Source organism: Rattus norvegicus, chromosome X (assembly GCF_036323735.1).
Source record: "Rattus norvegicus strain BN/NHsdMcwi chromosome X, GRCr8, whole genome shotgun sequence".
NCBI lineage: Eukaryota > Metazoa > Chordata > Mammalia > Rodentia > Muridae > Rattus > Rattus norvegicus.
In genome coordinates this window covers 136,525,672-136,552,059 of record NC_086039.1, presented here as the reverse complement: position 1 = coordinate 136,552,059, position 26,388 = coordinate 136,525,672, and the positions used below count along the sequence as shown (strand labels likewise).

At 43.7% G+C, this 26,388-nt stretch overlaps 1 protein-coding gene and 1 long non-coding RNA gene across 3 annotated transcripts in view; one reads left to right on the top strand and one right to left on the bottom strand.

The window, feature by feature from the left end:
* The window catches only part of LOC102550607 (uncharacterized), a 180,790-nt gene that overhangs the window by 96,090 nt on the left and 58,312 nt on the right, over window positions 1-26,388 (bottom strand). For both annotated transcript variants that reach the window (XR_597796.4, XR_005498529.2), the window contains exon 3: window positions 2,604-2,645. This is a non-coding gene — a long non-coding RNA (uncharacterized LOC102550607). The remainder of the gene's footprint in view (window positions 1-2,603; window positions 2,646-26,388) is intronic.
* LOC134484169 (high mobility group protein B4-like) lies at window positions 10,593-11,309 on the top strand. The gene has a single exon (XM_063280538.1). It carries the CDS (start codon window positions 10,748-10,750, stop codon window positions 11,252-11,254), a length of 507 nt encoding a protein of 168 aa, XP_063136608.1. The 5' UTR covers window positions 10,593-10,747; the 3' UTR covers window positions 11,255-11,309.

Below are 26,388 nucleotides of genomic sequence, written 5' to 3'. Positions count from 1 at the left end.
CATTGTCAAGTGTGAGCATTGTAGATAGGAACATTGGGTTTCAATGTCAAATAATTGGACATGCCTGAAGGGAATTCATCATATTTAACAATAGGAAACTGTGATGCAGTGAAGTGCCAAGGATGGTGAACTCTATCCTTCAACTCAGCTAGTCCCAGTGTGTTGGGTAGTTTACCTGGTGGTTGCAATATTTTTATAGCAGTCCTAGTGATAACACATCCTTATCCAGCACTTTCCAATGGTAGCAATAAAGAACCATTTTCCTTGGATCTCTTTGGAAGAGCTGAGACATATTTTGCAGAAAGTATGATCCTGCAGGTACTTAGAGCTTGGTTTAAATGTCCTGACCCATAAAGCATTAAGGGAACCAAGATTCACATCCTGAGTTGAGGTCAACCCTATCTGAAAGATATTGCTGTGGGCAACAACATGGACCCTAGTCTATCTGGGTCTGATTGACAAGGAAAAGGGGAAAGTTCACTTGTAGGCAAACATGTGGTTTGACTATACCTGTGATCTTCCTAAGGGATGGACTAACAGATGAGCATCATGCCATAGGTGAGATGAAGTAAAGAGAGAACATGTGATAGTTGACATTCACAGTCTGATCCATTTTTTAACATCCTAGTCTCTAATTTCACTCATTTTCCTGGAAATGACATTATTTTGTTCTTTACAATTGACTAAATATCGTGTACATTTATCATATTTTTCGCTCTCTAGTCTAGGATAAAGTGTCTAGGCTGCTTTCCTGTCTTACCTATCATGATTTCTGCTGCACCAACCATAGTTGTTTGGCATTAGAAAACCTTAAGCCAAACCATTAGATTTCAGGCACCATCTCTATAGAGCTTAACCAGAAACTAATATATCCTTTTCTAGAAATATGCCAACTCAACTGAGTCTCATAGTCCTCCTAGTCCTCGAAGGTCATCCAGGTTGATCTTGAATCCTTTTTGACTGACTATCTTTTCAGTGGTCAAGTTGAATGGTTGAACAGTCGGTGCTTGAACAACTCTCAGTACTCTGGATTATGCTCTGTCTTTAGGGAACATTAGGATTTTCTGAGGACTACAAAATGTCCATAGGCGTGCTGCATGCTTACCTCCGAGGTGACACGGCCTTTGAACTTGCCATCAGCATTGCCACTAGAAATGGGAGTTTTAGGAAGTTTCTAGTGAAAATTCCCTTGCAGATTTATATGTGTTGCCAAGCACATAAACAATCAAATAATTTTGGGAAAGGTGTCTGTCGTTAAGATCTTTAGGGTTGGGGTTGGGGATATAGCTCAGTGGTAGAGCGCTTGCCTAGGAAGCGCAACGCCCTGGGTTCGGTCCCCAGCTCCGAAAAAAGAACCAAAAAAAAAAAAAAAAGATCTTTAGTTTTTTTTTTTTTAAGAAAAAAAAACCTCTAACATAGTTTTATTGTTTTTTGTTTGATTGTTTTAATTTCCATTTTTATTTTTTATTTTAAGTTTTGTACATGCTGGGATTGGAACCCAGGGTTTTACATAAGTATTCAAGCATATTAGCACTGAACTACAGCCTCTGTGGCTTTAAATTTTAACAAAAGATTAGACCATACCATAACTTAATATTTGAGATGGTCATTTTAAACAAATGTGTTAACTTTAAAAGCAATCACTATAGGGCTGGGGAGATGGCTCAGCGGTTAAGAGCACTGACTGCTCTTCCAGAGGTCCTGAGTTCAAATCCCAGCAACCACATGGTGGCTCACAACCATCTGTAATGAGATCTGATGCCCTCTTCTGGTGTGTCTGAAGACAGCTACAGTGTACTGATATATAATAAATAAATCTTTAAAAAAAAAAAGCAATCACTATAGAGCCAGAAAGATAGCTTGGTGGGTAAACATGTTTGGGCCAAGCCTCAAGCCCTGAGTTCAACCCTTGAGACCCACATGATGGAAGGAGAGTTCCTGAGCCCTCTTAATTACACTAATTACCACATCCATAACAGACATATACAGAATATGAATTATTAACTTTGTCACCCCCAACTCCTATAAGTTGTCCTCTGACATCCGTGTCAGCACTGTGAGACACACACACACACATACACACACATATACAGACACTAACACACATGCATGCAAGTACACAAATAAATAAGACAATTCAAGCGTTTTAGAATTTTTAAAAATGAAATCAGTGTAGGTAGGCTCCATATTGCTCTCTTCCCAGTAAGATAAAAGAAACCTAGCTAAGCTTGTGACTGTCCCCGTGGAAAGGGTGTAAGAATGGGGAATGATGTTAGTGGACTAATTGTCCTTCAGTGCCTTTCTCTATATCCACCCATATGGATCACCGCTTCCTTACGGGCATGAAGTGAGGAGATTCCTTTGGACTCTAGTCAATTATTTTCACATAATATCTTACTACGTTGCTCTCTCTCTCTCTCTCTCTCTCTCTCTCTCTCTCTCTCTCTCTCTGTGTGTGTGTGTGTGTGTGTGTGTGTGTGTGTGTGTGTTAGTTTATATGAATTGTCAGCTTGCAAGGCTCTAGAATCACGTAGCGGACAAACCTCGGGGCAAGCCTGTGAAGGCAATGTCAGGCTTCAGTTGATTGCAGTGCTTAGACTCACCATGAGTGGAGGTAGCTCCATGTCACGGGCTGGAGTACGAGACTGAAGGAAAAGGAGAAAGCAAGTTGAGCACCATTTGTCTTTCTTTGTCTCTTGACTTAAGATGTAATGAGACCAATTGCTTCACATTCCTGCTACTATGCCTTTCTTAACATGATGACTGGGTTCCTTTGAACTGTTAACCGAAAGAGACTCTTCTCCCTTAAGCTGCTCTTTGTTAAGTATTTGGTCACAGCAAATACAAAAGAAACTCCTATACCATAAAAAGGTCTTGTTTTTGAGCATTTTATCTTTCAAGGAGATATTACTTTTAATTATGAGATTGATTCTATCAACACTGATATTGATATGGTCATGAAAATATAACCATATAATGCCAGCATGTCATCAATCATTATGTCATATCATCGTTTAATCCTCCTTTACCTGCTTCTTTCTTACACCAGCTATCCTGACCACTTCCCTTTGTAACATCTTCCTCCTCCCCTCCCCTCCCATTCCTCGCTCCCCTTCTCCCCTCCTTCTCTTCTCCTTTTTCTTCTTCTTCTCCTTTTGACCTCCCTTCTTTTGCTTCACATTTAGATCTGGCTTTGAAATTGGTTTTGGCATTGTTAAAATATGCTGAATACAAGAGTCCTGCTTTCTAAAAAGTGACCAAAAACTTGACCCAGCCATCTAATCTACAATAATGTGTTAAATTTCCTAATAGTCACACTGGCCTTTGCTTTTCTTTCAAAGAGAGACCCTTGCCTTTCTAACAGTGTCTGTTGAGGTCAGTCTGTTTAGAGATGAGCCAGTTCTCTGAAAACTCAATGGGGAAGACCTCTCACCCCAATGCACACTTGCACCTAACCCATTATTGGAACACTTCTGCATTCTGTGATTACATATATAATGTTCCTAATGTCCTTTTCCAGAGAGGGTCTCATGTAGCACTAACGGGACTTGAACTTTCTCTGCAGCCAAGGATGACTTTGAACTTCTAATCTTCTTGCCTCTATGTCCAAGGTGTTAGCATTACAAATCCATGCCACAGTCTCCAGGGTTTCCAGTATACTACATAAGCAGTGTACCATATGAACCCGTTCCAAATGTCATTTTCTTAAACAGTCTGAAGTTAGTGAAGGCTGTCTAGAGTACAGGTAGAGATTTTTGCCATTGTGGTAGTTTGAATAGGAATGCCCCCATGAATTTATGAGTTTGCATGCTTGGCCGTAGGGAGTAGCACTATTAGGAGATGTGGGCTTGTTGCTGGAAGAAAGTCCCTGTGGAGGTGGGCTTTGAGGTCATACATACACTCAAGTTGTGCCTAGTGAGACAGTCTCCTTCTGATGCCTGCCAGTCAAGATGCAGATCTCTCAGCTCCTCCAGCACCTACTTGGATGCTGCCCTGAAACCCATCATGATGATAATGGACTAAACCTCTGAAAATGTAAGCCAGCCTCAATTAAATGTTTTCCTTTATAAGAGTTGTCTTGGTCATGATGTCTTTTCACAGCAATAAAACCCTAACTGAGACAATCATCATCCCAATCTTTTGGCGTTAGTCTAGGTACAAGGGAAGCCAAGTTCTCTCCAAGCTCCTTCAGCCCTAGGTGGACTCCGTTGCTGAGAACTGTGATGTGACTGTTTAAGATGGGGAGAGAATTTCTTAGAGGATGCAAAACAGTGCTTCAAGTCCCAGGGACTATGTGCATAGCTCTAGACAGGACATGTGCTTGGAACGAAGCAGCAGTCCTGGGGGAGGTGGCCAGTTCTCCTTTTTTGTCAAAAGCCATTGGCCTCTTGACAGTATGGACATATAGTGCTTGGTGTGCAGCTGTGACAGGAGGTCCCGTTAAGTTAGTGGTAAGTCACATCATTAACTCCTATCAAGCACCTTTAAAGGTTAGACTCTGTCATCTTGTCACCCATGACATACTTTTCTGACAGTCACAGCTGGCATGATCAGACTAATCATACCAAAATGAGCACGATCTGCAACCCACGGATTCTGAAACTTAGATTTAAAAATAAAAACCTGGTCTCTAGTTAGCATAGGGTGAAAAGTATGAGAAGAGAATTGAATTGGTATTTGGGCCTGGGGGACATTTTTCATTGAGGACTTAGGTCTGACTTGTAAGCACACTTTCACTGACGTTTAGTTCTGAGGAGAAAAACGAAGGGATTATGATTACAGGACAACAGGTGAATAATAGTGGACATACAAAGTAGTAATGTGCTATGTACTACCTCTTAGGCACTGACCACATGCCAGCCACTAATGAACTCTATTGCTTCATTCTTACAACACTATGTAACTAGGCTATTATCACTTTTTTCGAGATGAAGACACTGAAGCCTATTAAAATGAATGGATTTTTTCCAAGATTAAAGACAAAATGGCAGATCTAGGATAGGCTCTGTGGTTCTTTTTCACAGCGAAGAGTGTGGAAGGCAGGACCTCTACATAATAAATGTGTGTTCTGCTATTGCGTCATGACTCCAGTCATAGAACCATGGTTTGAAACTAGGTCTCTTTGAGTCTATTACACCAAAATGTGACAACTTTGTTTCTTTTGGGACATAGCCCAGGCAGGCTAGCCTTGAACTCCCATCTCTATTTCCAGAGTCCTGGCTTTATAGGCATGAACTATTGTGCCAAGTTGAAAGTCCCAACTTTTAATGAATAGCTAAATCATCTAGGAATCTTGCCATAATGCCTCTCTCCTTCAGTAGAATTGTGGAAGGGAGTCTAAAGATTTCATTTCACAGGGTTTGAGATGTTCAGTGGTTTAATACTTGCTTTGCATGCAGAAAGTCCATTAGATTCCTTCCTGTAACAGTTGTTTTAATGAGATCTCCTTTAAAAACAAGCAAACAAAAAACCCCAAAATGCCCAAAAGAACAAAACAACAAAACAGGGGCCCAGAGAATAGGAGCGCTGCTGGTCTGAGGACCTTATTTCGATATCAGTGACACATAGCATATTATCGTATCCAAAATTGTGTGAGTTGTATGAAATTCAGAGTTAGATCTGGCAATACCTATGAGGAAAGCCAGGATCATCTCAGGACCTTTCAACCTCCTACCTACTCCCATTCCCAATACCCCAGAGGCTCAGACTGCTCTTCCTCTGGGAAGATCCACATTTTGACAAGGAGCAAAGTTCTAAGCTGAGACAATTGTCATTTGGGGATCCGTGTCAAGAGGGAGGAGGAAGTAAAGGATGCTTCCAATTGGTGCAAATCTCTCATTAGCTTGGAGAAAAACACCAGCCACCATCCTCAGGAGAATGTGCCACCAAGATGGTCTCCAGAACCTTGTTGTGACTTGCTGAGAGAGCGATGGTTTCTATTTAGTCTATACTTTTCAGCTCTTCCCCTGAGGGAAAACATGGCTCCTCTTGCTTACTGTGCTAAGAACAGGCAAGAGCCTGTTTGGTAACGTGGCCAGACTTGTTGGTTAGCTATGTGGGGAGCAGATAAGCTCAGTGAGCACTCAGGGTTGAGGGCACTGTGAGTGGATGCCAGCCAGACCACCATGGCCCAAGCCAGCTGATTATATAGACGGATCCCACTCTGGAAAGGGGTGGGCTAGTGGGAAACCGGGGGCTGGTTCTCCATGGCCTAATTTGAGACGCAAGTAAAAATGTGTGTTTGGGAATGGAGAAACCCATATTGAAAACAGGTGCTGTTTGGGCTTTTGCCTGCTTTCTAAAATGTACCGTCTGAGGCCCACATTGCTTTTCTGGCTCCAGAATATTAGCCCTGCTGTGGGTTTGCTTGAGCCTCTGTTCTGATTTTGAGACCTTCTGACAGTCATCAGGAGCATATGGTGCGGGTGGAGCTTCAGGTCTCACCTAGTGGTGAAGTGCAAGGGCCAAGAATGGGCTGCCTGATTCTGGGAGCAGCACACAGTTCATCTTCGGTCCAACATATGTGCACTGAGCATGGTGGGGGCAAGTTTGTATGCAGTGACAAGTTTACTCTGAAACGAAGCTATGTGTCAGGCACCACACAGATATGCGGCAGAGATGAAGCTGTGTCGCACATGCCAGTATAAGACATAAAGTGTCCCAAAATGGTAACAGTAAAAGATAACAGGACTACCAATTAAACAGGTGTAGGGTTTTCTAGAATTTTTTCTAAAAACTTCCTAGTAAAACAATGAGGGTGTCTTACAAGTACAACTAATTCATTTGTTCATTCCTTAGAGCATTTATTCATTCCTTCCATAATTCTTCCATGGAGAGAGAGAGGCCAATTAGAGTTTTTCTTTCCAAGTTAGGGCTAGGCTTTAAAAAAAAAAAAACCAACCACGTTTTCTTTTTTTGCATACCACAATCTTAATTTACTCTGTAAGTGATTTTCAGGTTCAGTCAAAAGCGAAGGCAGGCAATGACCTCTTCAAGGGATGTTACTTATAAATAAAATGTACACTGAGTGTATACCCCGTAATTTCCAAAACCCTCTAAATGTCCAAATAACCTCATTTTAAATATCTTACCATTTTTATTAAAGAGCAAATATTTGTGCTTGTATTTTGGTGAAAATTTGTTAATGCAGGGCTTCCCAGCAATATTTATGCCTCCCAACAGCTGATGTGCTGGTATCCTGTAGGTAGCAGAAGAATCAGGGAAGCTGAAAGGACATTATCATGGTGTACTTACTCAAAAGCACTGCTACACTTAGGGAACTCCTAGGCATTTGAATATTATCTCTGATATCTGTACCTGCTTTCAGTTTAGGTTATTTTAAGATCTCATACAGAATCCTATGATTTCTGCACAGTTATGGAACATAACTAGAAGGTTCATAAGAGTAGATTTTATTGCTGGTATTACTTTTAATGCAGCCTTTAAAAGAAGCTCGAAAGAAATAAATTTACTGTGAGGATTTTCCAGTATGGTGGGCCACATTAAGCTATCTATTGGGAATGGTGTTACTGGGGAATATTGCTTCCGAGGCTTTTCATAGTTATTGGTTTCAAAGGCCTACTGGAAAGCACTGAGTATACAGTGACATGTACAAACCCTGAGGAATTCGCAGGTGGGTATCTGTTGAGTACCCAGCAGGGAGCTAAGCAATTCTCCAAATCCACTTCCAAAGCCAGGCAATTCACCGCAGCACTTTATTTCATGGGAAAATTGGAACAAACTCACTGTGGTTTTCCAGTTCCCGTCAAAAAACCTGTCCTGCCTCTCTGCAGTACGTGGGCCTGAGACTAGAGTTGGCCGGCAAAGTTATGTAGCCATGGGGGATCTACAATTGCAGGTCATTTAGTTTATGACCATTTGGGGATCTTAAATGTTCATGAAACTGAATGGGCCTTTTGAATTTTGCTGTTGAGTTAGTTGGGTAATTGCCTTAAATTCCATTTTGCTTTGGCTGGGTACTTGTGCTCAGATTTCTATTTTATTTTAGTGGGTGTTGTTGTTGTTTTCATAGTCGTTGTTGTTTTCTGTCCTGACTTGATTTTTTTGTTCACTTGGATTTTATAAAGGTGATCTTCAAAATGTCCACCCGTCAACCATTCCTTGCCCCTGTTCTCTGATTCCCTGCCCCTCATTCGTGACCATAAATCAAAAGTTCCTTGCCGTGCATTTTTTAACCTACTCTCCTATGATGCCAACCCAAGCTGGTTCCTGGATAACATCTCCTGGCTAAAGAGAGATCAGAAGGAGTCTCTTGATGCTCTACACGACATACAGGCAGAGGAAGGAGCACAAGGCAGGGTACTTCTTCTAGCACTGAGAACTATTTCCTTCTACCAATACATGAGGGTAAAAATATACACTGTGGGTTTATCATTTGTGGCATGAACTCAACTAGCCAACCTGAGTCACAAATTAAGTAGAGGCAGTTTGAGGTGTTTCTGGTTTCTTAGTGAAATGTCCAAATAATTAGCAATGCATTTTTAAATTCATGAGAAATTATTCCCACGTGTAGGTGACAATTTTGAGAAAGAAGAAAGGGGAAGAGAAGGAAAGTAATAGGTACATGAAAAGAACATACATTTTATATCCCCCTCCCTTGAATGGAGAAATAAAGCTTTAAATTAAGCAAGTTTATTAAGTTTTCTGACTCCAAAATAGGACAAACTTTTTTTTTTTTTGAGTTAGAATTTTAGCTGAGGTCAATTTTGTCTTCCTGGACACGCAAAGTGTTTTCCAGACAATCTTTTTTTCTTTTTCTTTTTTTCTTTTCTCTATTTTTTGGAGCTGGGGACCGAACCCAGGGCCTTGCGTTTGCTAGGCAAGCGCTCTACCACTGAGCTAAATCCCCAACCCACTCCAGACAATCTTTTAAGGTACACCTTTTCTTGTTATTTAGTATGTGTAAAAAATATCACAAGTGTCTTCCTTGTGCCATGGCAAATAAATTGTTGATAAGATACAAAAATAAAATTATAACCACCTGTTTACTAAGATGGTCCAGGTCAGAGATGAATGTGGGATGAGATGTGTACACCCTCAATCCAAGGCCTCCTAAGACCAAATGACCAAAGTTACTAAAAGAAAATGTGTGTTTCTTTCCACCAAGCAGATTTCAAGGTTGCAACCAGACAGTGAGCAATGCCCCATGATTTAGGTAGGCAGTTTCTTAAAATCAAGGCAAATACATTGCTCAGAAATTCTTTACTAAGTGCCAAGCAGGCCAAAGCTTCAAGGAGATTTATCAATGTCATTAAAATGTCTTCTAAGACAAAGGAGGGATATTATACTCAAAATTTATAAATATCGAATATTGAGGCTACAAGATAGTGGATCACCAGTAAGGTCATTTGAGCAAAGCTAGTATTTTGTAATCACATTTACTGTCTTTCTTTGCCCATTTCCTTGCTAATAGCATTGTCAATGACACAACTGACCTACAGTCTCTCCTGAGAGCAGTGCTCTGTTGTTGAAAAATTAATTCCAGCAAGAATGCTAAAAATCTGTGTTCAGTTTGTATTTTGGTACACTGACTTTCTTCAGGCTGAAGGTAAGTCTGGTGGTGCATAGCTATAACTTGAGATGAGCTCTGCAAAGAATCTCCTTTTCCCAGGATCTTTGAATGAAATGGATATCTCCACACTATTGTTTATTCCCAGTGCTTACTTGGAGTGAGAACAGAGCAGCTACACAAACATGAACTCCTAACTTTCTTTGGCTTAGATCAAACAGATAAGAGCCAGGGATCTTCCAGGACCAAGGATGCCTTTATAGAGCCAGAATATGAATAGGTCAATTCTTTCAGCTCGAAGCATTCTGAGGTCTTTGGTTGATGGCTGGGTGAGGAGTTGGTGCATGCTTATGTATATATCATAATACAAGTGACACTCTTCTTCAGGGTCTTGGAGAGATTTGGTAAAGGCACTCTTCATTTGCTTCTTGCCTTGGAAAAAATGTCGCCAGCACAGGTTCTGGAGTGCCCCAGTCTTCCTTCCAGCCAGATGCTGTCATTAATCACTCCTCATGGGTAGTGTAATTCGCCAAGTACAATCTCTTTAAATGTCAGCTAAGCCTAGGTTTCTTCAAGAACAACACAGCTGAGCGCACATAGAAGACCAACAGAACTGGGAGCTTAAGCAAACTGTCTTTCCTGTCACAGAAAGTCTAGAGCAAAGGGCAATGCTACTTTATGAATGAAGAAAGAATACAAGTCTACAAAGTAAATAGAAAGCCAGGCATAGTGGCATACTTGTCAAGAAGTTAAGAAAGAAAAATCAGGACTGGAGAGATGGCTCAGTGGTTAAGAGCACGAACTGCTCTTCAACAGGTCCTGAGTTCAAATCCTAGCAACCACATGGTGGCTTAGAGCCATCTGATGACTGCTCCTGGTGAGTCTGAAGACAGCCACACTGTATTTATATAATAAATAAGTAAATCTTTTTTTTTAAAAGAGGGACTACCTTTAATGAATAAATAAATCTTAAAAAAAAAAAGAGGGCCTTCCTGTAAATAACTAAGCTTGGCAGCCATTGGTCAGCTCAGGGATGACATCACATTTTCCCTTCTTTGACGCAACAATACCCACCAGCACTGAAAAGGCTGGGCCCTGGCTGAGGCGCACACAGAGGGAAGATTTCACCCCATGGAGGACACTGTCTAGGCTGCTCCTGTAGTGAAGACCAATCGCTGCTCTCCAATCAGCAGGATCGGAATTCGAGCTTCTATAAACATGGGAAAAGACAGCAAAGTAAGACCGAAAGTGAACGTCTCTCCTTATGTCCATTTTATGATGGATTTCAGAAATCAAACAAGGGAGCAACAGCCAAACACCTATTATGATTTTACCGAATTTTCTAGAAAGTGTTCTGAAAAGTGGCGGACCATCTCAAAGAAGGAAAAAAAGAAGTATGAAGCCCTGGCCAAGCGCGACAAAGATCGGTACCAACGTGAAATGAGAAACTATTCCGGACCGAGAAGGGAGAGAAGAAGGAGAGATCCAGATGCACCGCGGAAGCCCCCATCCTCGTTCCTGCTCTTCTCCCAGGACCATTTTGAGGAGATAAAAGAACAACACCCAAACTGGACTGTGGCGCAGGTGGCCAAGGCTGCAGGGAGGATGTGGGCCAGGTGTTCAGAAGCGGATAAAATCCCCTACGAGGAGAGGGCTGCGGTTCTGAGGGCCAAGTACCTTGAAGAGCGGGAGGCCTACTACCACCAATGCCAGCGCGGGGAGTAAAACTTCAAGGGATGGGGCAAACCCAGTCTGAAACAATAAACCTCATTCAACTGGCTTTCTGGCTCTGGTGTTTAGTGTTTTCAGACTGTCCTTGCGTGCTATGCTGTGGTAGTGAGTGGTTTGATTCAGGTCTAGCCTTGGGAAGGTTGGCTTTCAGAGAGGCAGCTCTAAGACAGGAACTGGCTGCAGGACCCAAATGGCCTAGGTTGACCTGGGTGGTCAAGCACACGTGAAAAGCCATTTGTGTCCCGAGAGCCAGCCCCACAGCTGCTTTTTGGACCAAAAAGCATAGTGGTCGGATCAGAGATTTCTTAATGCAAATCCTAGCTTTTGCTGCGGCTTGCCATCTCATGAGAATGGGGCCAAAAAGACAGCGAATTGTGCTGTCTGTGCAGGCAGCCATCTTGATTTTTATTACAATTCTGGGTTTGGAATCAAGTTATTTAAACTTCGACACATCAAGGTCCATGTGACAGGATAGGTTCCATGTGGGGCCTCCAGTCTCTTGAGGGTTAGGTGCATCTTCTCTGACTAAACCCAGACCCGGGCTGTCCTCTACTGTATATGTGTTTGGGGGGGGGGCTCATCTCAGCTGGTGTATGCCTCGTGGTTGGTGGTCCAGTGTCTGAGAGATCCCGGGGGTCCAGGTTAGTTGAGACTGCTGGTCCTACAGGGCCGCCCTCCTCCTCAGCTTCCTCCAGTTTTTCCCTAATTCAACCACAGGGGTCAGCAGCTTCTGTCCATTGGTTGGGTGCACACATCTGCATCTGACTCTTTCAGCTGCTTGTTGGGTCTTTGGGAGGGCAGTCATGAGAGCTCCCTTTTTGTGAACGCCCCATAGCCTCAGTGATGGTGTCAGGTCTTGGGGTCTCCCCTTGAGATGGATCCGACCTTGGGCCTGACTCTGTACTTCCTTTTCCCCAGGATTTTCTCCATTTTTGTCCCTGCAGTTCTTTCAAACAGGAACAATTCTGGGTCAGAGTTTTGACTGTGGGATGACAACCCCATCACATTGTGGAGAGGAGAGCATCTGTGCCTGGGATTTGACAGCTCATATCATAGGAGCTGGGGAACAGTCTCTGTAGAGTAAGTTAGGTGCTTGATATCTCATGCTGAAGTTTGCATTTTATGGTTGAGAGGGGAAGATGTCCCTTAATCTGCAGTACGGAAACACATCATGGGACAGAAATTGTGGGATACATGGAAGGTTTGATTGATCAGTCAGAGGCTCAGATCACATGTAGTGTCGGCACATATGGGTCAAGGTGTGTGTGTGTGTGTGTGTGTGTGTGTGTGTGTGTGTGCTGAAAACTGCCCATAGCGTTCCTTCTGCCTTGCACATCTCCACCTCAGTGCATTTGTTTATGGACCACTCTAATGGGGTTAGAGATAGAGCTCAGTGGTAGGGTCCCTGCCTAGCCTGTGTAGGGCCTGGAGTTCCCTCCCCAGTACTTCAAATCTACACAACAAACACACAAATCTCTCTAATCAAAAACCACACAGGAAAGGGGAGCTCATACAGGAAAATACACAGGAAATATATACAATTCAGCCTAGCCACTACAATGCATCACTGAGCCAGCACAGGGGCCATGATTTTTGATCATTACATGCTCATTTTTGTCCCCAGTCCCCCTCCCAGAGTTCTTCATCCCCTCTCCCCTTCACCTGAAAAGGGCATCTATACCCCCAGGCATCCCCCTTCCCTGTGGCATCAAGTCTCCACAGGATTTGACACATCCTCTCCCACTGAGACCAGTGAGGGCCAGTAGCAACTCTAATAAGGTTCAGATAAGCCTTTATCATTCCTTAGAGGCAAAAGAGAAAGTCCCTGGAGAAAGCAACCACTAAGAGGGCCTACATGGGGGCTGGAGAGTTGGCTCAGTGGTTAAGAGCACTGACTGCTCTTCTGGAGGTCCTGAGTTCAAATCCCAGCTACCACATGGTGGCTCACAACCATCTGTAATGAGAGCTGATGCCCTCTTCTGATGTGTCTGAAGACAGGACAGTGTATATAAGAAATAAAATAAATTAAAAACATGAGAGAAAGGAGTGCTGGGGAGATAGATGGCTCAGTGGTTAAAAGCACTGACTACTCTTCCAGAGGTCCTGAGTTCAAATCCTAGCAACCACATGGTGGCTCACAACCATCTATAATGAGATCCGATGCCCTCATCTGGTGTGTCTGAAGGCAATGATTGTATACTCATATATAATAAATAAATCTTTTTTAAAAAAACATGAAAGAAAGAAGGAAGAATCAGGAGTCCAAAAGCAGCTTCAGGTACACGGGACGTATGATGGCCGCTTGGGACACCTGAGATTCACTCTCAAACATAAATAAGCCCCCAAAAGTAAATAGATGCGCCACAGACTTCTTAAGCCTTTATCTGAGGGGCTGACAGATGGCTCAGTGGTTAAGAGCACTTGTTGCCCTCACAAAGGACTCAAGTCCAGGTTCAGTTCCCAAGACCCCTGTCATGAATTACAACCATCTTTTGCTCAACTGCCAGGGAATCCAACACCTTCTTCTGACCTCCACTGACACTAGGCACAATCCCAATGCCCATACATACATGTGGCAAAACACTGATACACAGAAAAATATAGTTAAAAACATAAAAGCGTCTATCTGAGTAACACTTGAAAGATCCGTATTACATAATTTTAATCTTTGCTGCTTCTCTGATTGGTTAGTTTCACCTGTTTGGTTTTTTTTTTTAACAAAAAATAGTTCACTTAAGTTTATTCATACTTGTAACGTAAAAAAGGTTAAGGGTACTAATTAATGTACCCAACTGACTGCTCTAGGTCTCTTTAGGCTTGATCCATGTTAACTTTAATAGAGCTGAGTATTAGAAACCCACTATGAACTATATGTCATTAGCATTTTTATTCAAGTTGACTGCTGCAAAATAAAATTCAAACCTTAAATTTGTAGTTTTCAGGCATTGTCTTTGCCTCTATGTCGTCCTCTATGTAAAACCTCCTCCAGTTACTGCTAGAGAGGCAACATCCAGGCCAAACTACTACATTGGGAGACTCTGATTCATGCCTTCCCAAGCCCTAGCCCTGAGCAAAAGTAACCAATAAATAAATACTAAGACACTTTCTGTTTTCCATCATTAAACTCTGTTTGATGAGAGTCACTTAGAGGTTTCCTCTTTAACCTTTTCAAGTTCAGTAGGGTGACCTCCACGTTCTTTTCTACATGTGCAAAGCCACCTGTTTGCTAACGATCCAGAATTCTGCTGGGGCTCAGTGTCATGCTCACTGCTTTGCAGTTTCCGGAACCCACCCATGTGCACATTTATATTTAGTTGCCACCTTTGGCATTTTCCACCTCTTACATGTTTAGCCAACTTCCATGTGGGCTGTACCTTTGACCTTGCAGTGAAGTCCTGGGCATGCATGTGACCCCAAATAAAGACCTAATTGTTCACCTGTTCAGGGTAGTCAGTAACCTCTTTGACAAAGTGAGTCAGGCAAACTTGACAGAGGGTCAGCTTCTCTTTTGTGGTCTACAGCTGGTCAGTGGCTTTTAAGATGAGCTGATGGTGCTGTTACCAGCAGTGTGGAGTGTTACCTCCAAGTAGACCACCTTTCCTATTGATGGTCAGAGAATCCCTATTCTCTGGGACCAATGCAGACCACAAAAATGGAGACCAAGTCACTGCATTTAAGAAAAAGCCCAAATCTCTAAATGCTTGAGCAGGATGGAGATTGGCAACAGAGAAATGTTGGTGTTAGGGGGCACATTCTTATATAAGCAGGAGGATGGTGATGGGAGTGGGGGTAACCAAAAAGGAGATGAAATTCAAAAAGTAAATACATAAAATATCCAATAATAAAATCAAAATTCTTAACCAGTTTTTCTTTTCTTTTCTTTTTTTTTTATTAACTTGAGTATTTCTTATATACATTTCGAGTGTTATTCCCTTTCCCAGTTTCCGGGCAAACATCCCCCTCCCCCCTCCCCTTTCTTATCGGTGTTCCCCTCCCTACCCTCCCCCCATTGTCCCCCTCCCCCCAACAGTCTAGTGCAGGGAAGAAAGAGGAGATTATACTTCATACGGCCTTTCAGTGTAATAATGCTCTTCAGATAGTCTGTTTAAAATGAGCACAGGAAACTTTTGGCTTCTGTGCTTAGCTCTGCATATGGAGCATTCTAAGTTTTTAGCACAACAGACTCTGGTTACCAGGTAAAGCATGGAAGCCTGGAGCAGTGTGACCATAGGCAGGAAACTCCAGTAAAGAGAGAGCCCAAAGCTGTCTTGTTCTCAACAAGCCCCAGAGCCTACAGCACTACCTCTCCACAGTGTAGGTGTTCCAGAAGTATTTAATAACGGATGGGAGAAGGTTGGAGGAGAAGGATACACAGTTCAACAAGCTTGCATGTGCTGAGAGACTGACCCACTCCATGGGGCAGTAGTGCTAATTTTAGTCACCACCTGCTGGTTGAAATCGAGCTCCAAATATTCTGCTAGGCTTGTTGGAATTAGTGTATGATCTACTTCAAAGTCAAAGAAATAGATACGAAACTTTGAGTGACCTTTATGACCTGATTGAGAGTTGTATGTCCACGCCTTGGTACATAGTAAGGCATGTAGCTGGTGCTCCTAAGTACTTGCTGAGCCTGGAGATGTAACTTCTCCTTCAGCCTGTGCCATTAATTTATTATCACACAAAAGGTGGTTGTTCCTTAACTAGGTCTCCATTTCTCCCCATGTGCAACCAAGACACTAGGCCTGCTGCTTCCTCGACTTCAAAATTCCTTTGTCTTCAGAATTTGAGAAAACTGAAGCCAGCTGGATGCTTGAGGTTTGTTGAAGTAACATGAGCACCATGGGACTGCCTACATGACAAGAGCAACTGGCTATGTCCCACAAGTGTGAACTGATGTCTTTTGGGTTTGTTTATGGATTGCACGTCTGCTGTCTGTTGACAGGGAAAGTACACGACTGACATGGAGGTATTTCAGCTTTTTTTCTCTCAGGAACCAACTGAGGTAAAGTAACCTCTCACCTGCCAGGGTGCCAGGCTGAAGCCCAGTAAATCAAATCAATTCAAGGTTTTAGAAGTGCCCTATGGCTGAGAGCGAGCCTGCTGCAGTGTAGAACATACTCAGAAGTCCTTTAGCTGAGTCTCAGACTAAGTCTGGCTGTGTCCCTGGAAGAACTTTGGATCAGAAAAGGGGAGGGACCACAAAAGACTGGCCTTCCCATTTGTGAAAAAGACCGCCCTGCCAGCCATGGAGAAGCTTCTATTCATTCTTCTGGTGCGGTAGTTTTCAACCTTCCTAATGCTACCACCCTTTAATACAGCTCCTCATGTTCTGTTGACCCTTCCCCCACCTTAAAATTACTCATTGCCACTTCATAACTCTAATTTTGCTACTGTTATAAATCATAATATAAATATATGATTTGTGGCCCCTGTGAAAGGGTTGTTTGACTCCCAAAGCGGGTGCAACTCACAGGTTGAGAGCTGCTATTCTGGTGAGTTAGAGCTGGAGGAAGAGGAGGGCGCAGGGGTCGAAGCAGATTCCTTACGAGTTCACACTGCACTTTGGAAATGTAAGTTTCACCGAGCTTCAGACAACGAATTACTTAATGTTGGTAACACTGTCACTCAGAAAAAAATTACTTTCAAGTGATCTGTTTGAGAAGATGCTCTGCATTCCTCTACAGACTGCCTAATGGAGAGGGCCAGACACTATTGACCTCTGTGAGAGTTGGTAGTTAGTTTGTGGTTGCTAGTTTGAGACTAATATATTTGTCAGTCAATGTCTCCTATAGGCAAGGGCATCTTTATTTTTTTTCTTACCACCAAAATCACTTGATTGCTTTTATATGAATCACATTTATGTACAGGATAAATTAGGTAAACAAGGTTTGAATTATTTAAGTATATTTTATATTAGACTTTGGTTAGTTACCATGATTCTTCTTGTTTAAAAAAATTTTTTTTGGTTTTTTTTGTTTTGTTTTTTTTCTTTTCTTTATTATTATTATTATTATTATTATTTTTTATTAATTTTTTTATTAACTTAAGTATTTCTTATTTACATTTCGAGTGTTATTCCCTTTCCCGGTTTCCGGGCCAACATCCCCCTAGCCCCTCCCCCTCCCCTTCTTTATGGGTGTTCCCCTCCCCATCCTCCCCCCATTGCTCCCCTCCCCCCAACAATCACATTCACTGAGGGTTCAGTCTTAGCAGGACCAAGAGCTTCCCCTTCCACTGGTGATCTTACTAGGATATTCATTGCTACCTATGAGGTCAGAGTCGAGGGTCAGTCCATGTATAGTCTTTAGGTAGTGGCTTAGTCCCTGGAAGCTCTGGTTGCTTGACATTGTTGGTCATATGGGGTCTCGAGCCCCTTCAAGCTCTTCCAGTTCTTTCTCTGATTCCTTCAACAGGGGTCCTATTCTCAGTTCAGTGGTTTGCTGCTGGCATTCGCCTCTGTATTTGCTGTATTCTGGCTGTGTCTCTCAGGAGCGATCTACATCCAGCTCCTGTCGGCCTGCACTTCTTTGCTTCATCCATCTTGTCTAATTGGGTGGCTGTATATGTATGGGCCACATGTGGGGCAGACTCTGAATGGGTGTTCCTTCTGCCTCTGTTTTAATCTTTGCCTCTCTCTTCCCTGCCAAGGGTATTCTTGTTCCCCTTTTAAAGAAGGAGTGAAGCATTCACATTTTGATCATCTGTCTTGAGTTTCATTTGTTCTAGGCATCTAGGGTAATTCAAGCATTTGGGCTAATAGCCACTTATCAATGAGTGCATACCATGTGTGTTTTTCTGTGATTGGGTTACCTCACTCAGGATGATATTTTCCAGTTCCAACCATTTGCCTATGAATTTCATAAAGTCATTTTTTTGATAGCAAAGTAGTATTCCATTGTGTAGATGTACCACATTTTCTGTATCCATTCCTCTGTTGAAGGGCATCTGGGTTCTTTCCAGCTTCTGGCTATTATAAATAAGGCTGCTATAAACATAGTGGAGCACGTGTCTTTTTTATATGTTGGGGCATCTTTTGGGTATATGCCCAAGAGAGGTATAGCTGGATCCTCAGGCAGTTCAATGTCCAATTTTCTGAGGAACCTCCAGACTGATTTCCAGAATGGTTGTACCAGTCAGCAATCCCACCAACAATGGAGGAGTGTTCCTCTTTCTCCACATCCTCACCAACATCTGCTGTCACCTGAGTTTTTGATCTTAGCCATTCTCACTGGTGTGAGGTGAAATCTCAGGGTTGTTGTGATTTGCATTTCCCTTATGACTAAAGATGGTGAACATTTCTTTAGGTGTTTCTCAGCCATTCGGCGTTCCTCAGCTGTGAATTCTTTGTTTAGCTCTGAACCCCATTTTTTTTTATTAACTTGAGTATTTCTTATATACATTTCGAGTGTTATTCCCTTTCCTGGTTTCCGGGCAAACATCCCCCTCCCCCCTCCCCTTCCTTATGGGTGTTCCCCTCCCAACCCTCCCCCCATTGCCGCCCTCCCCCCAACAGTCTAGTTCACTGGGGGTTCAGTCTTAGCAGGACCCAGGGCTTCCCCTTCCACTGGTGCTCTTACTAGGATATTCATTGCTACCTATGAGGTCAGAGTCCAGGGTCAGTCCATGTATAGTCTTTAGGTAGTGGCTTAGTCCCTGGAAGCTCTGGTTGCTTGGCATTGTTGTTCATATGGGGTCTCGAGCCCCTTCAAGCTCTTCCAGTTCTTTCTCTGATTCCTTCAATGGGGTTCCTATTCTCAGTTCAGTGTGAACCCCATTTTTTAATAGGGTTATTTGTCTCCCTGCGGTCCAACTTCTTGAGTTCTTTGTTGGATATAAGGCCTCTATCTGTTGTAGGATTGGTAAAGATCTTTTCCCAATCTGTTGGTTGCCGTTTTGTCCTAACCACAGTGTCCTTTGCTTTACAGAAGCTTTGCAGTTTTATGAGATCCCATTTGTCGATTCTTGATCTTAGAGCATAAGCCATTGGTGTTTTGTTCAGGAAATTTTTTCCAGTGCCCATGTGTTCGAGATGCTGAAGGGCATCTTTAAATATACTATGTAGTTAAGGGTGATTCTCCTGCCTGCAGCTCCTGAACATGAGGACCTCATCCCTTTCAGGTGATGCTGGGGAACAAAACCAGGGATATGCAGAGGAGAACTCTACCAGTTGAGACACACCCGTGCCTTAAAATGAAGATTAAAGTGAGAAGAGTGTCAGTATTTAAGTGGCCAAGTTCACATAGGATTTGGAAAGAGAAAACGTAACATTTCTTCCTAGATCCCACCAGATCTCAGCGTTTGCAGTGTACCCTTCTAGTTTGGTGGTGGAGCTCTCTCTCGTTTTCTGAATTATGCTGGTCCCACAGTCAGTTCTTATCTCATTTGCCTATTTCTAATTTGATCTGTACGGCTGCCTCCCTCTTTCGACAAAGGGTAAGGCAGCTTTCTTCCCCAGTTCAATTTACAAAGCAGGGCCATTTTGAAAGAACTTTCCCTCTGCTAACAGCAGCAGGAGGTGGCCTGACTGATGGACAAGAGCTGCCCCCCTCCTAGTTCTGCTTAGTGAGCTATTCAATAGCACAAGTGGCTAAGGGACACCTGTGGGAAGCCCAGGGAGGCCACAATAGAGAGAGAAAGGCTTGGGATTTTTTTTTTTTTTTTGGCTTGGTCCACTCCACTCACAGGGCCTTAAGAACTTGACAGGATAGAAGGGAGCAAAGGTGAGAACTGAGAACAAAAGAGAACTTGCAGCAATTAGAAACTGCAGGATGGAGGGGCCATTTTAGTGATCACCTCCTGGGCTTTCCACACTGGAAGCCAGAAGCTCCCAGGATTCTAAATGCTCTGTTAAGGGTGCAGTAGGCTTTGAAACTGCAGTAGGAAAGTTGTCTTCTGACTTGAAGATTTTGGTCATGGGCTGTGGTGTGTGTGTGTGTGTGTGTGTGTGTGTGTGTGTGTGTGTGTGTGTGTGTGTTTGTGTATCTCTGTGTGTAGTGGGAATAGTGGGGAACCAAGGAAGAACTGGTTTTTGTTTCTCTTAATAGATCTGTTATTGTTATATTTAATCTAGTGTATCTGAAATTTTAAGCCTGATATTGTGGAATTTCAAAGACCCATGCTGATACAGGCTGCTTCAGAGTATACTCCAAGCCAGTGTCGCCTTCAGCAGTCCTTGGATAAACTCCTAATGACATTCTAATGAGGACATTTAAGGGATTCTAAAATGAATGTTCCACAGCAGTGTAATGCATGCCACACATGCAATGTACACTTTTCTAGTAGCCACATTTTAAAAAGGAAAAACTAATAGGCACAAGTGAATGTAATTTTAGCAATATGTATTCTTTAAGCCATTAGGTCCAGTTGTTACCATTTCAACATGTAACTGATATTTTCCAAATTGTGACTGAGCTATTTGAAATTCTTATACTGTATTACATCTCTGAAATCGAGGGTGCATTTCACACTTATCTCATGCCTCGATTCAGACCAGCTTCATTTCAAACGACCAGCAGTCACATATGGCCAGTGGCCACAAGGTTGGCCAGTTGTTCTCACCAGTTGACAGGTGGGAATAAAAGGAAAGCTGTCTTGTGTAAAGTTTCTCCCAACAAACTCTGAGAGTTGAAGCTAGCCACTTGTTCTTGCCTTGCTTCCTGAGTTGAAACTTTTCCCTTGGGAAAGACAGGCAAGTTAGGGACAGGCAGGTGAAGGACAGGCAAGCAATGGACTGGAAGGTAAGTAAGGGACAGGAAGGAAGGTAGAGCGGTAGGCAGAGAGACAGGCAGACAGGCAGGGGACCTGCACTGTAGGACAGGAACACAGGTACGCCTACACGCTTATAGTATTTACCCCTGTGCTCTGCTACTGACTGTTCACATCTTTTCCAGAGCCGCTTCACCAGCCCCAAACAAACCCAAATGCTCTCCCCCTGTGTCCTTCCCTACCAGGGGCCCAACTTCTCAGACTTACAGACCAAAATCATCTCTGATCAGAAATGAATGGCTGTAAATGGCATCACATGTAACCCCTCTCACTTTCTCATCTATAGCCAGTTTACACCAGGCATACTTGGGCACATTCAGGGAGGCATTGGACAGATTGGAGCCTTGTCGCTTTGTTGCTATTGTTCATTTGGTTGGTTGGTTTTGGTTTTTCATTTTGGTGTGTATGTGTGAGCATCTTTCTGTGTCTGTGTCTCTGTCTCTGTCTCTCTGAGTCTGTCTGTCTCTGCCTCTGTCTCTTTCTGTGTGTGTATGTGTGTGTTTATGTGAAGGTGCATGTTCACACACATGTGGAAGCTGGAGGTTGGCATCGGTGTCTTCTTTGATTGCTGTCTATCTTATTTTGGGATAGGGTCTCTCATGAAGCTCAGAGTTCACTGATTGGTCCTACTTAGTGGCCAGCAAGCTATGGGAATCCTCTGGACTAAGCCATCTCCAGAGTACCTACATTTTTGTTTGTTTCTTTGTTTGAGATAAGGTCTCATATAGCTCAAGCTGGTCTTAGACTGACTGGGTAGCCAAGAGTGTCCTTGAACTCTTTATCTGCCTTTCCTCCACTTCTCACGGGCTGGAAAATGTTACCTAGTTGGAACGTGACGATGGAAACGGCCTTTAAGAGTGATGGTAAAGTTACTTGCTGCCAAGTCTGACAACCTGAATTTGATCGCTGAAATCCATCCAATTTGTAGAAGGAGAACTGACTCCTGCAATTTGTTCTCTGATCTCCATATGCACAACACACACACACACACACACACACACACACACACACACACACACACACACACACACAATGTAAAAACACAAATAATAATTATTAAAAGAGTGGGTGTTGGTATTCTGTCTAAGCTCCACCCCCACAGCTACTTAGCAACAGGTATGCCCCGCCCCACGGTCGCCTGGCAACAGCCAGCTGTGCCTGACTGTAAAGGGGGCTGCTTGCCCCCTCCTCCTCCTCTTGCTCTTTCTTGCTCTTACTCTTCTCTGCTCTTGTTCCATCTTTGTCCCTGTCCCTTCTCTCCCCATGGCCCGCCTTCCCTCCACGTGCCCACGGCCGGCCTTCTTTATTTATCCCCCACCTTCTACTCTTCTTTCATTAAACTTCTCCACGTGGAACCATGTTGGCTTGGTGTGCTTTGTCCCGGTGCGGGTCAAGATTTAAACCCCAACAGTGGGGTTGGTGACACTTACTACCTAAACAATACTTAGCCAAGCAGGCTTAGAGCCCATAAAAGAAGAGGAAAATAGTCTACAATGTCCCTATTCAAATTCACAGACTGTTTGTATTACATCCTTCCTGGAGGCCATGATGCCCATGACATACATACCCAAAAAAGTTCAGGCATGTGCTGCTTACAAGAACTTTCCTGGGAAAGGTACCCTTCCCAGGCCCTTCAACTGAGAAATCCCTTCTAGTAGCATGCATGGCAGTAGGACTACCCCTCCACCCCCTTCCTTCCTGATGTCTCTAAAGTGTCCTTTTCTTTGTGTGTCCCTTGTTTGTCCTAAAGGTCTGTCCAGCCAGGGGCTACTTATTATGAGCACATGTGCACATGCACAGGCACAGGCACAGGCACAGGCACAAGGGCGTGGGCACGGACACACACACACACACACACACACACACACACACACACTATAGGCTAGGCTACTGAAGCAGGAAGTGCTGACTCTGAGGCTTGCATTGTCCTCTTCAGAGGCTGAGGCAGCCCGTGGAGGTTTCTTGACCCCAGTGGCCCCAGGCTGACCCCCTGCCAGAGGAGAGGAGCCAGACTGCCAAGAATGCAGTGGAATCCTGCTGAGCCTGGAGCCTCTGTGCAGAAAATGAACGGAATGCCATTTGTTAAGACACACTGTCCTCGGCGCTGAAAAGCTCTTTGGGCTTCAACAAAGGTAAGGGTGCATTGTTTCAGGACTAAGGGTCTGATTCAAGTTCACTTCAGTCTGTCTCAAAGGGAAGACGCCAACTCATTAACAACAAGGAGAAGCAGCAGTGCTGCCCAGATGACTTGAACTTGACAAACTTCCCACCCTGTCTCAGTCTTGAGTCTGATGTCAAACTGCTGTGAGACAGCAATGGAGCAACAACAAAACCGATAGGGGTGTTCGTAAAGGAGTCATTCTCAGATGGATGAGCTTGCTGTGATGTGCAGTGGAGGGCAAGCATTTCTTAACGAACAATTTTAGATATCAGTATTTTTATTTAGAAAGTTTCCATTCACTACAGGAGATCTCTTTCTGATGATTCGGGGGACAAGTGTCCTTGGAAATAGAATCAAAACTGCATTGGGACAACTTAATGAATGCCTAGCGGAAAGGCATTTTAAAATCGAGTCTTTCTTTTTCCCCCCTTTTAAAAATAAAGTGTTGGGGCCAGTGAGATGGTTTGGAAAGTAAAGGCACCAGGGACCAAGCCTGATGACCTGAGTTTGATTTCTGGGACCCACAAAGTGGAAAAAAACTGCAGCAAGTTGTTCTCTGACCTCCAGATGTGCACCATGGCATGTGCACAAGTAAATAAAAAGCAATGGATTAAAGATAAAGTGTAGGCTGCTGATATCTCTGAGGATGATTGGTTGCTATGGTGAGATGGGAAAAGTGAAGCCTTGAGACAATGAAGGGACTGACTCATGCAGGGAAGGCTACTACCATACAAATGCTTCAGATAACAATAGTAATGTTAGCTGATATAGCTAGCAATTTGTGCCAGTGAGTTCTTTAAGAGATTCGAACACATGATCTCACTGCACTAACTACAGTCACAAAGGCAGGTGTTGTTAGTTTTCCCATTCTACAGACAAGGAATTTGGAGCACAGGGATACTCAGCCTCTAGCATAAAGTTGCATAGCTAATGTGGATCAGAGCATAGACTTGAACCTATAGCTCCCCAGCTCTTAATCCTGGTTCCTTTTTTCCTACCTTAAAGCAACAAGCAACATTCTTGTGAAATTAGACACTGGTTCTCACAGACCTCTGTCATATTCCATTTCAGTATCATGTTAATTTTTCAGACATTTATTGAGGTGTGTGTGTGTGTGTGTGTGTGTGTGTGTGTGTGTGTGATGGTGGGTTGTGAGGTGAAAGAGATTTTCAAAACTTAACAGTCCTGTTCCTGCCCCCATAATATTTATTCATATTCCGTGGTGATAGACAAAAGTGTAAATACTGAATGAAGTGCAATGGCTAAAGAGTCTAGGGGAGGAGCAGGGAAGCCAGGGTGGTGGTGGTAGCGGTGGTGATGGTGGTGGTGGTGATAGAGGTGGTAGTGGTGGTGGTGGTGGTGGTGGTGGTGGTGGTGGTGGTGGTAGTGGTGGTGGTGGAGGTGGTGGTGTTGGTGGTGGTGGTGGTGGTGATAGGGGTGATAGTGGTAATGGTGGTGGTGGTGGTGATAGGGGTGGTGGTGGTGGTGGTGGTGGTGGTGATAGAGGTGATGGTGGTGGTGGTGGGTGGTGGTGGAGGTGGTGGTGGTGATAGAGGTGGTGGTGGTGGTGGTGATAGGGGTGGTAGTGGTGGTGGTGGTAGTGGTGGTGATAGGGTGGTGGTGGTAGCAGTGGTGCTGGTGGTGGTGGTGGTGGTGGTGGTGATAGAGGTGATGGTGGTGGTGGTGGGTGGTAGTGGTAGCAGTGGTGCTGGTGGTGGTGGTGGTGGTGGTGGTGGTGGTGATAGAGGTGATGGTGGTGGTGGTGGGTGGTGGTGGAGGTGGCGGTGGTGATAGAGGTGGTGGTGGTGGTGGTGGTGATAGGGGGGGTGGTGGTGGTGGTGGTGATAGGGGTGGTGGTGGTGGTGGTGGTGGTGGTGGTGGTGATAGGGGTGGTGGTGGTGGTGGTGGTGATAGGGGTGGTAGTGGTGGTGGTGGTAGTGGTGGTGATAGGGTGGTGGTGGTAGCAGTGGTGCTGGTGGTGGTGGCGGTGGTGGTGGTGGTGGTATGCAGAAACTCAACCTAATACAAGAGAGTAAAGAAAGCTACCCTCATGAGAACAGCATAAGCCATAACAGGACTGTCTTAGTGTTTCTACTGCTATGATGAAACATCATAACCAAAACCAACTTGGGGAGGAAAGGCTTTATTTCATCCATTGTTCCATATAACAGTTCATTATCAAAAGCAGTGAGGTGAGGAACTCAAGCAGAGCAGGAACCTGGAGGTAGGAGCTAATGCAGACGCTATGCTATGCTGCTTGTTAGCTTGCTCCTCATGGTTAGCTCAGCCTGCTTTCTTATAGAATCTATGATTACAAGCCCAGGGATGAAACCATCCACAATGGGAAGGGCCATCCCCCAACAATTAATAATTAAGAAAATGCCTTACAGCAGGATCTTATGAAGGCATTTTCTCAATTGAGATTCCCTCCTTTCAGATAACTATAGTTTGTATGTCAAGTTAACATAAGACTAGTCTGTCCAGGAACTCTTGTCCAAACAAAGGAGGATCAGGTGAGGCAAAGCCAAAGCCTAGTGTGAATTGATCATAAACCATGGAGAACCTTGAAACAGTGACCATAAAGCTAGGAAAACATTTGGGGTCCCACGTTTGAATGGATGTTGAAGAGTTTTCTTTTTCTCTTGTAGGTGGTATGGATCAATTTTGTAACATGTTAATGTTCTCAGAATTAGAATGTGGGCATCTCTAGAGGACAGCATGAATCATCCTGCTATATAAGTTACTTTAACCCACCCATTCTTAACCCTTTAAGGAAAAAATGGGTGTCAACAACAATTGGTCTAGATTTAAAATCTCTTAGGAGACACACCTCTACTGTGTCTTTGAAATGGAAAAGTTTAACCGAGGAGGGAAGGCTGACCTTGAATGACCATTGCACAGGCTGGGTAAAACCAGGAAGTGAAGACAGTGAACTGAGCATCCTCATTCATCTCTCTGTGCTACCTGACTACGTCAGGCTCCTTCCACAAGGTATTCCCCATCACCATGGAGTGTGTCCCCTTAAACAGGACCCAAAAGAAGCCCTTTTGTTCTCAAGCTGCTTTTGTCAGGCGTCTCCTAGCAACAAGAAACATAATGGCTGCAGTGCTCATCAGCTCCAGCTAGAGGAACTTCATGACTCTCTCCCAGGCAACCCCAAGCACATGTAGTTAGTGATCCCTGAGTTCTGCTATGGGGCCAC

Coding starts and splice junctions, on each gene's coding strand:
- LOC134484169 (XM_063280538.1), top strand. CDS start 10,748: ATGGGAAAAGACAGCAAAGTAAGACCGAAAGTGAACGTCTCTCCTTAT.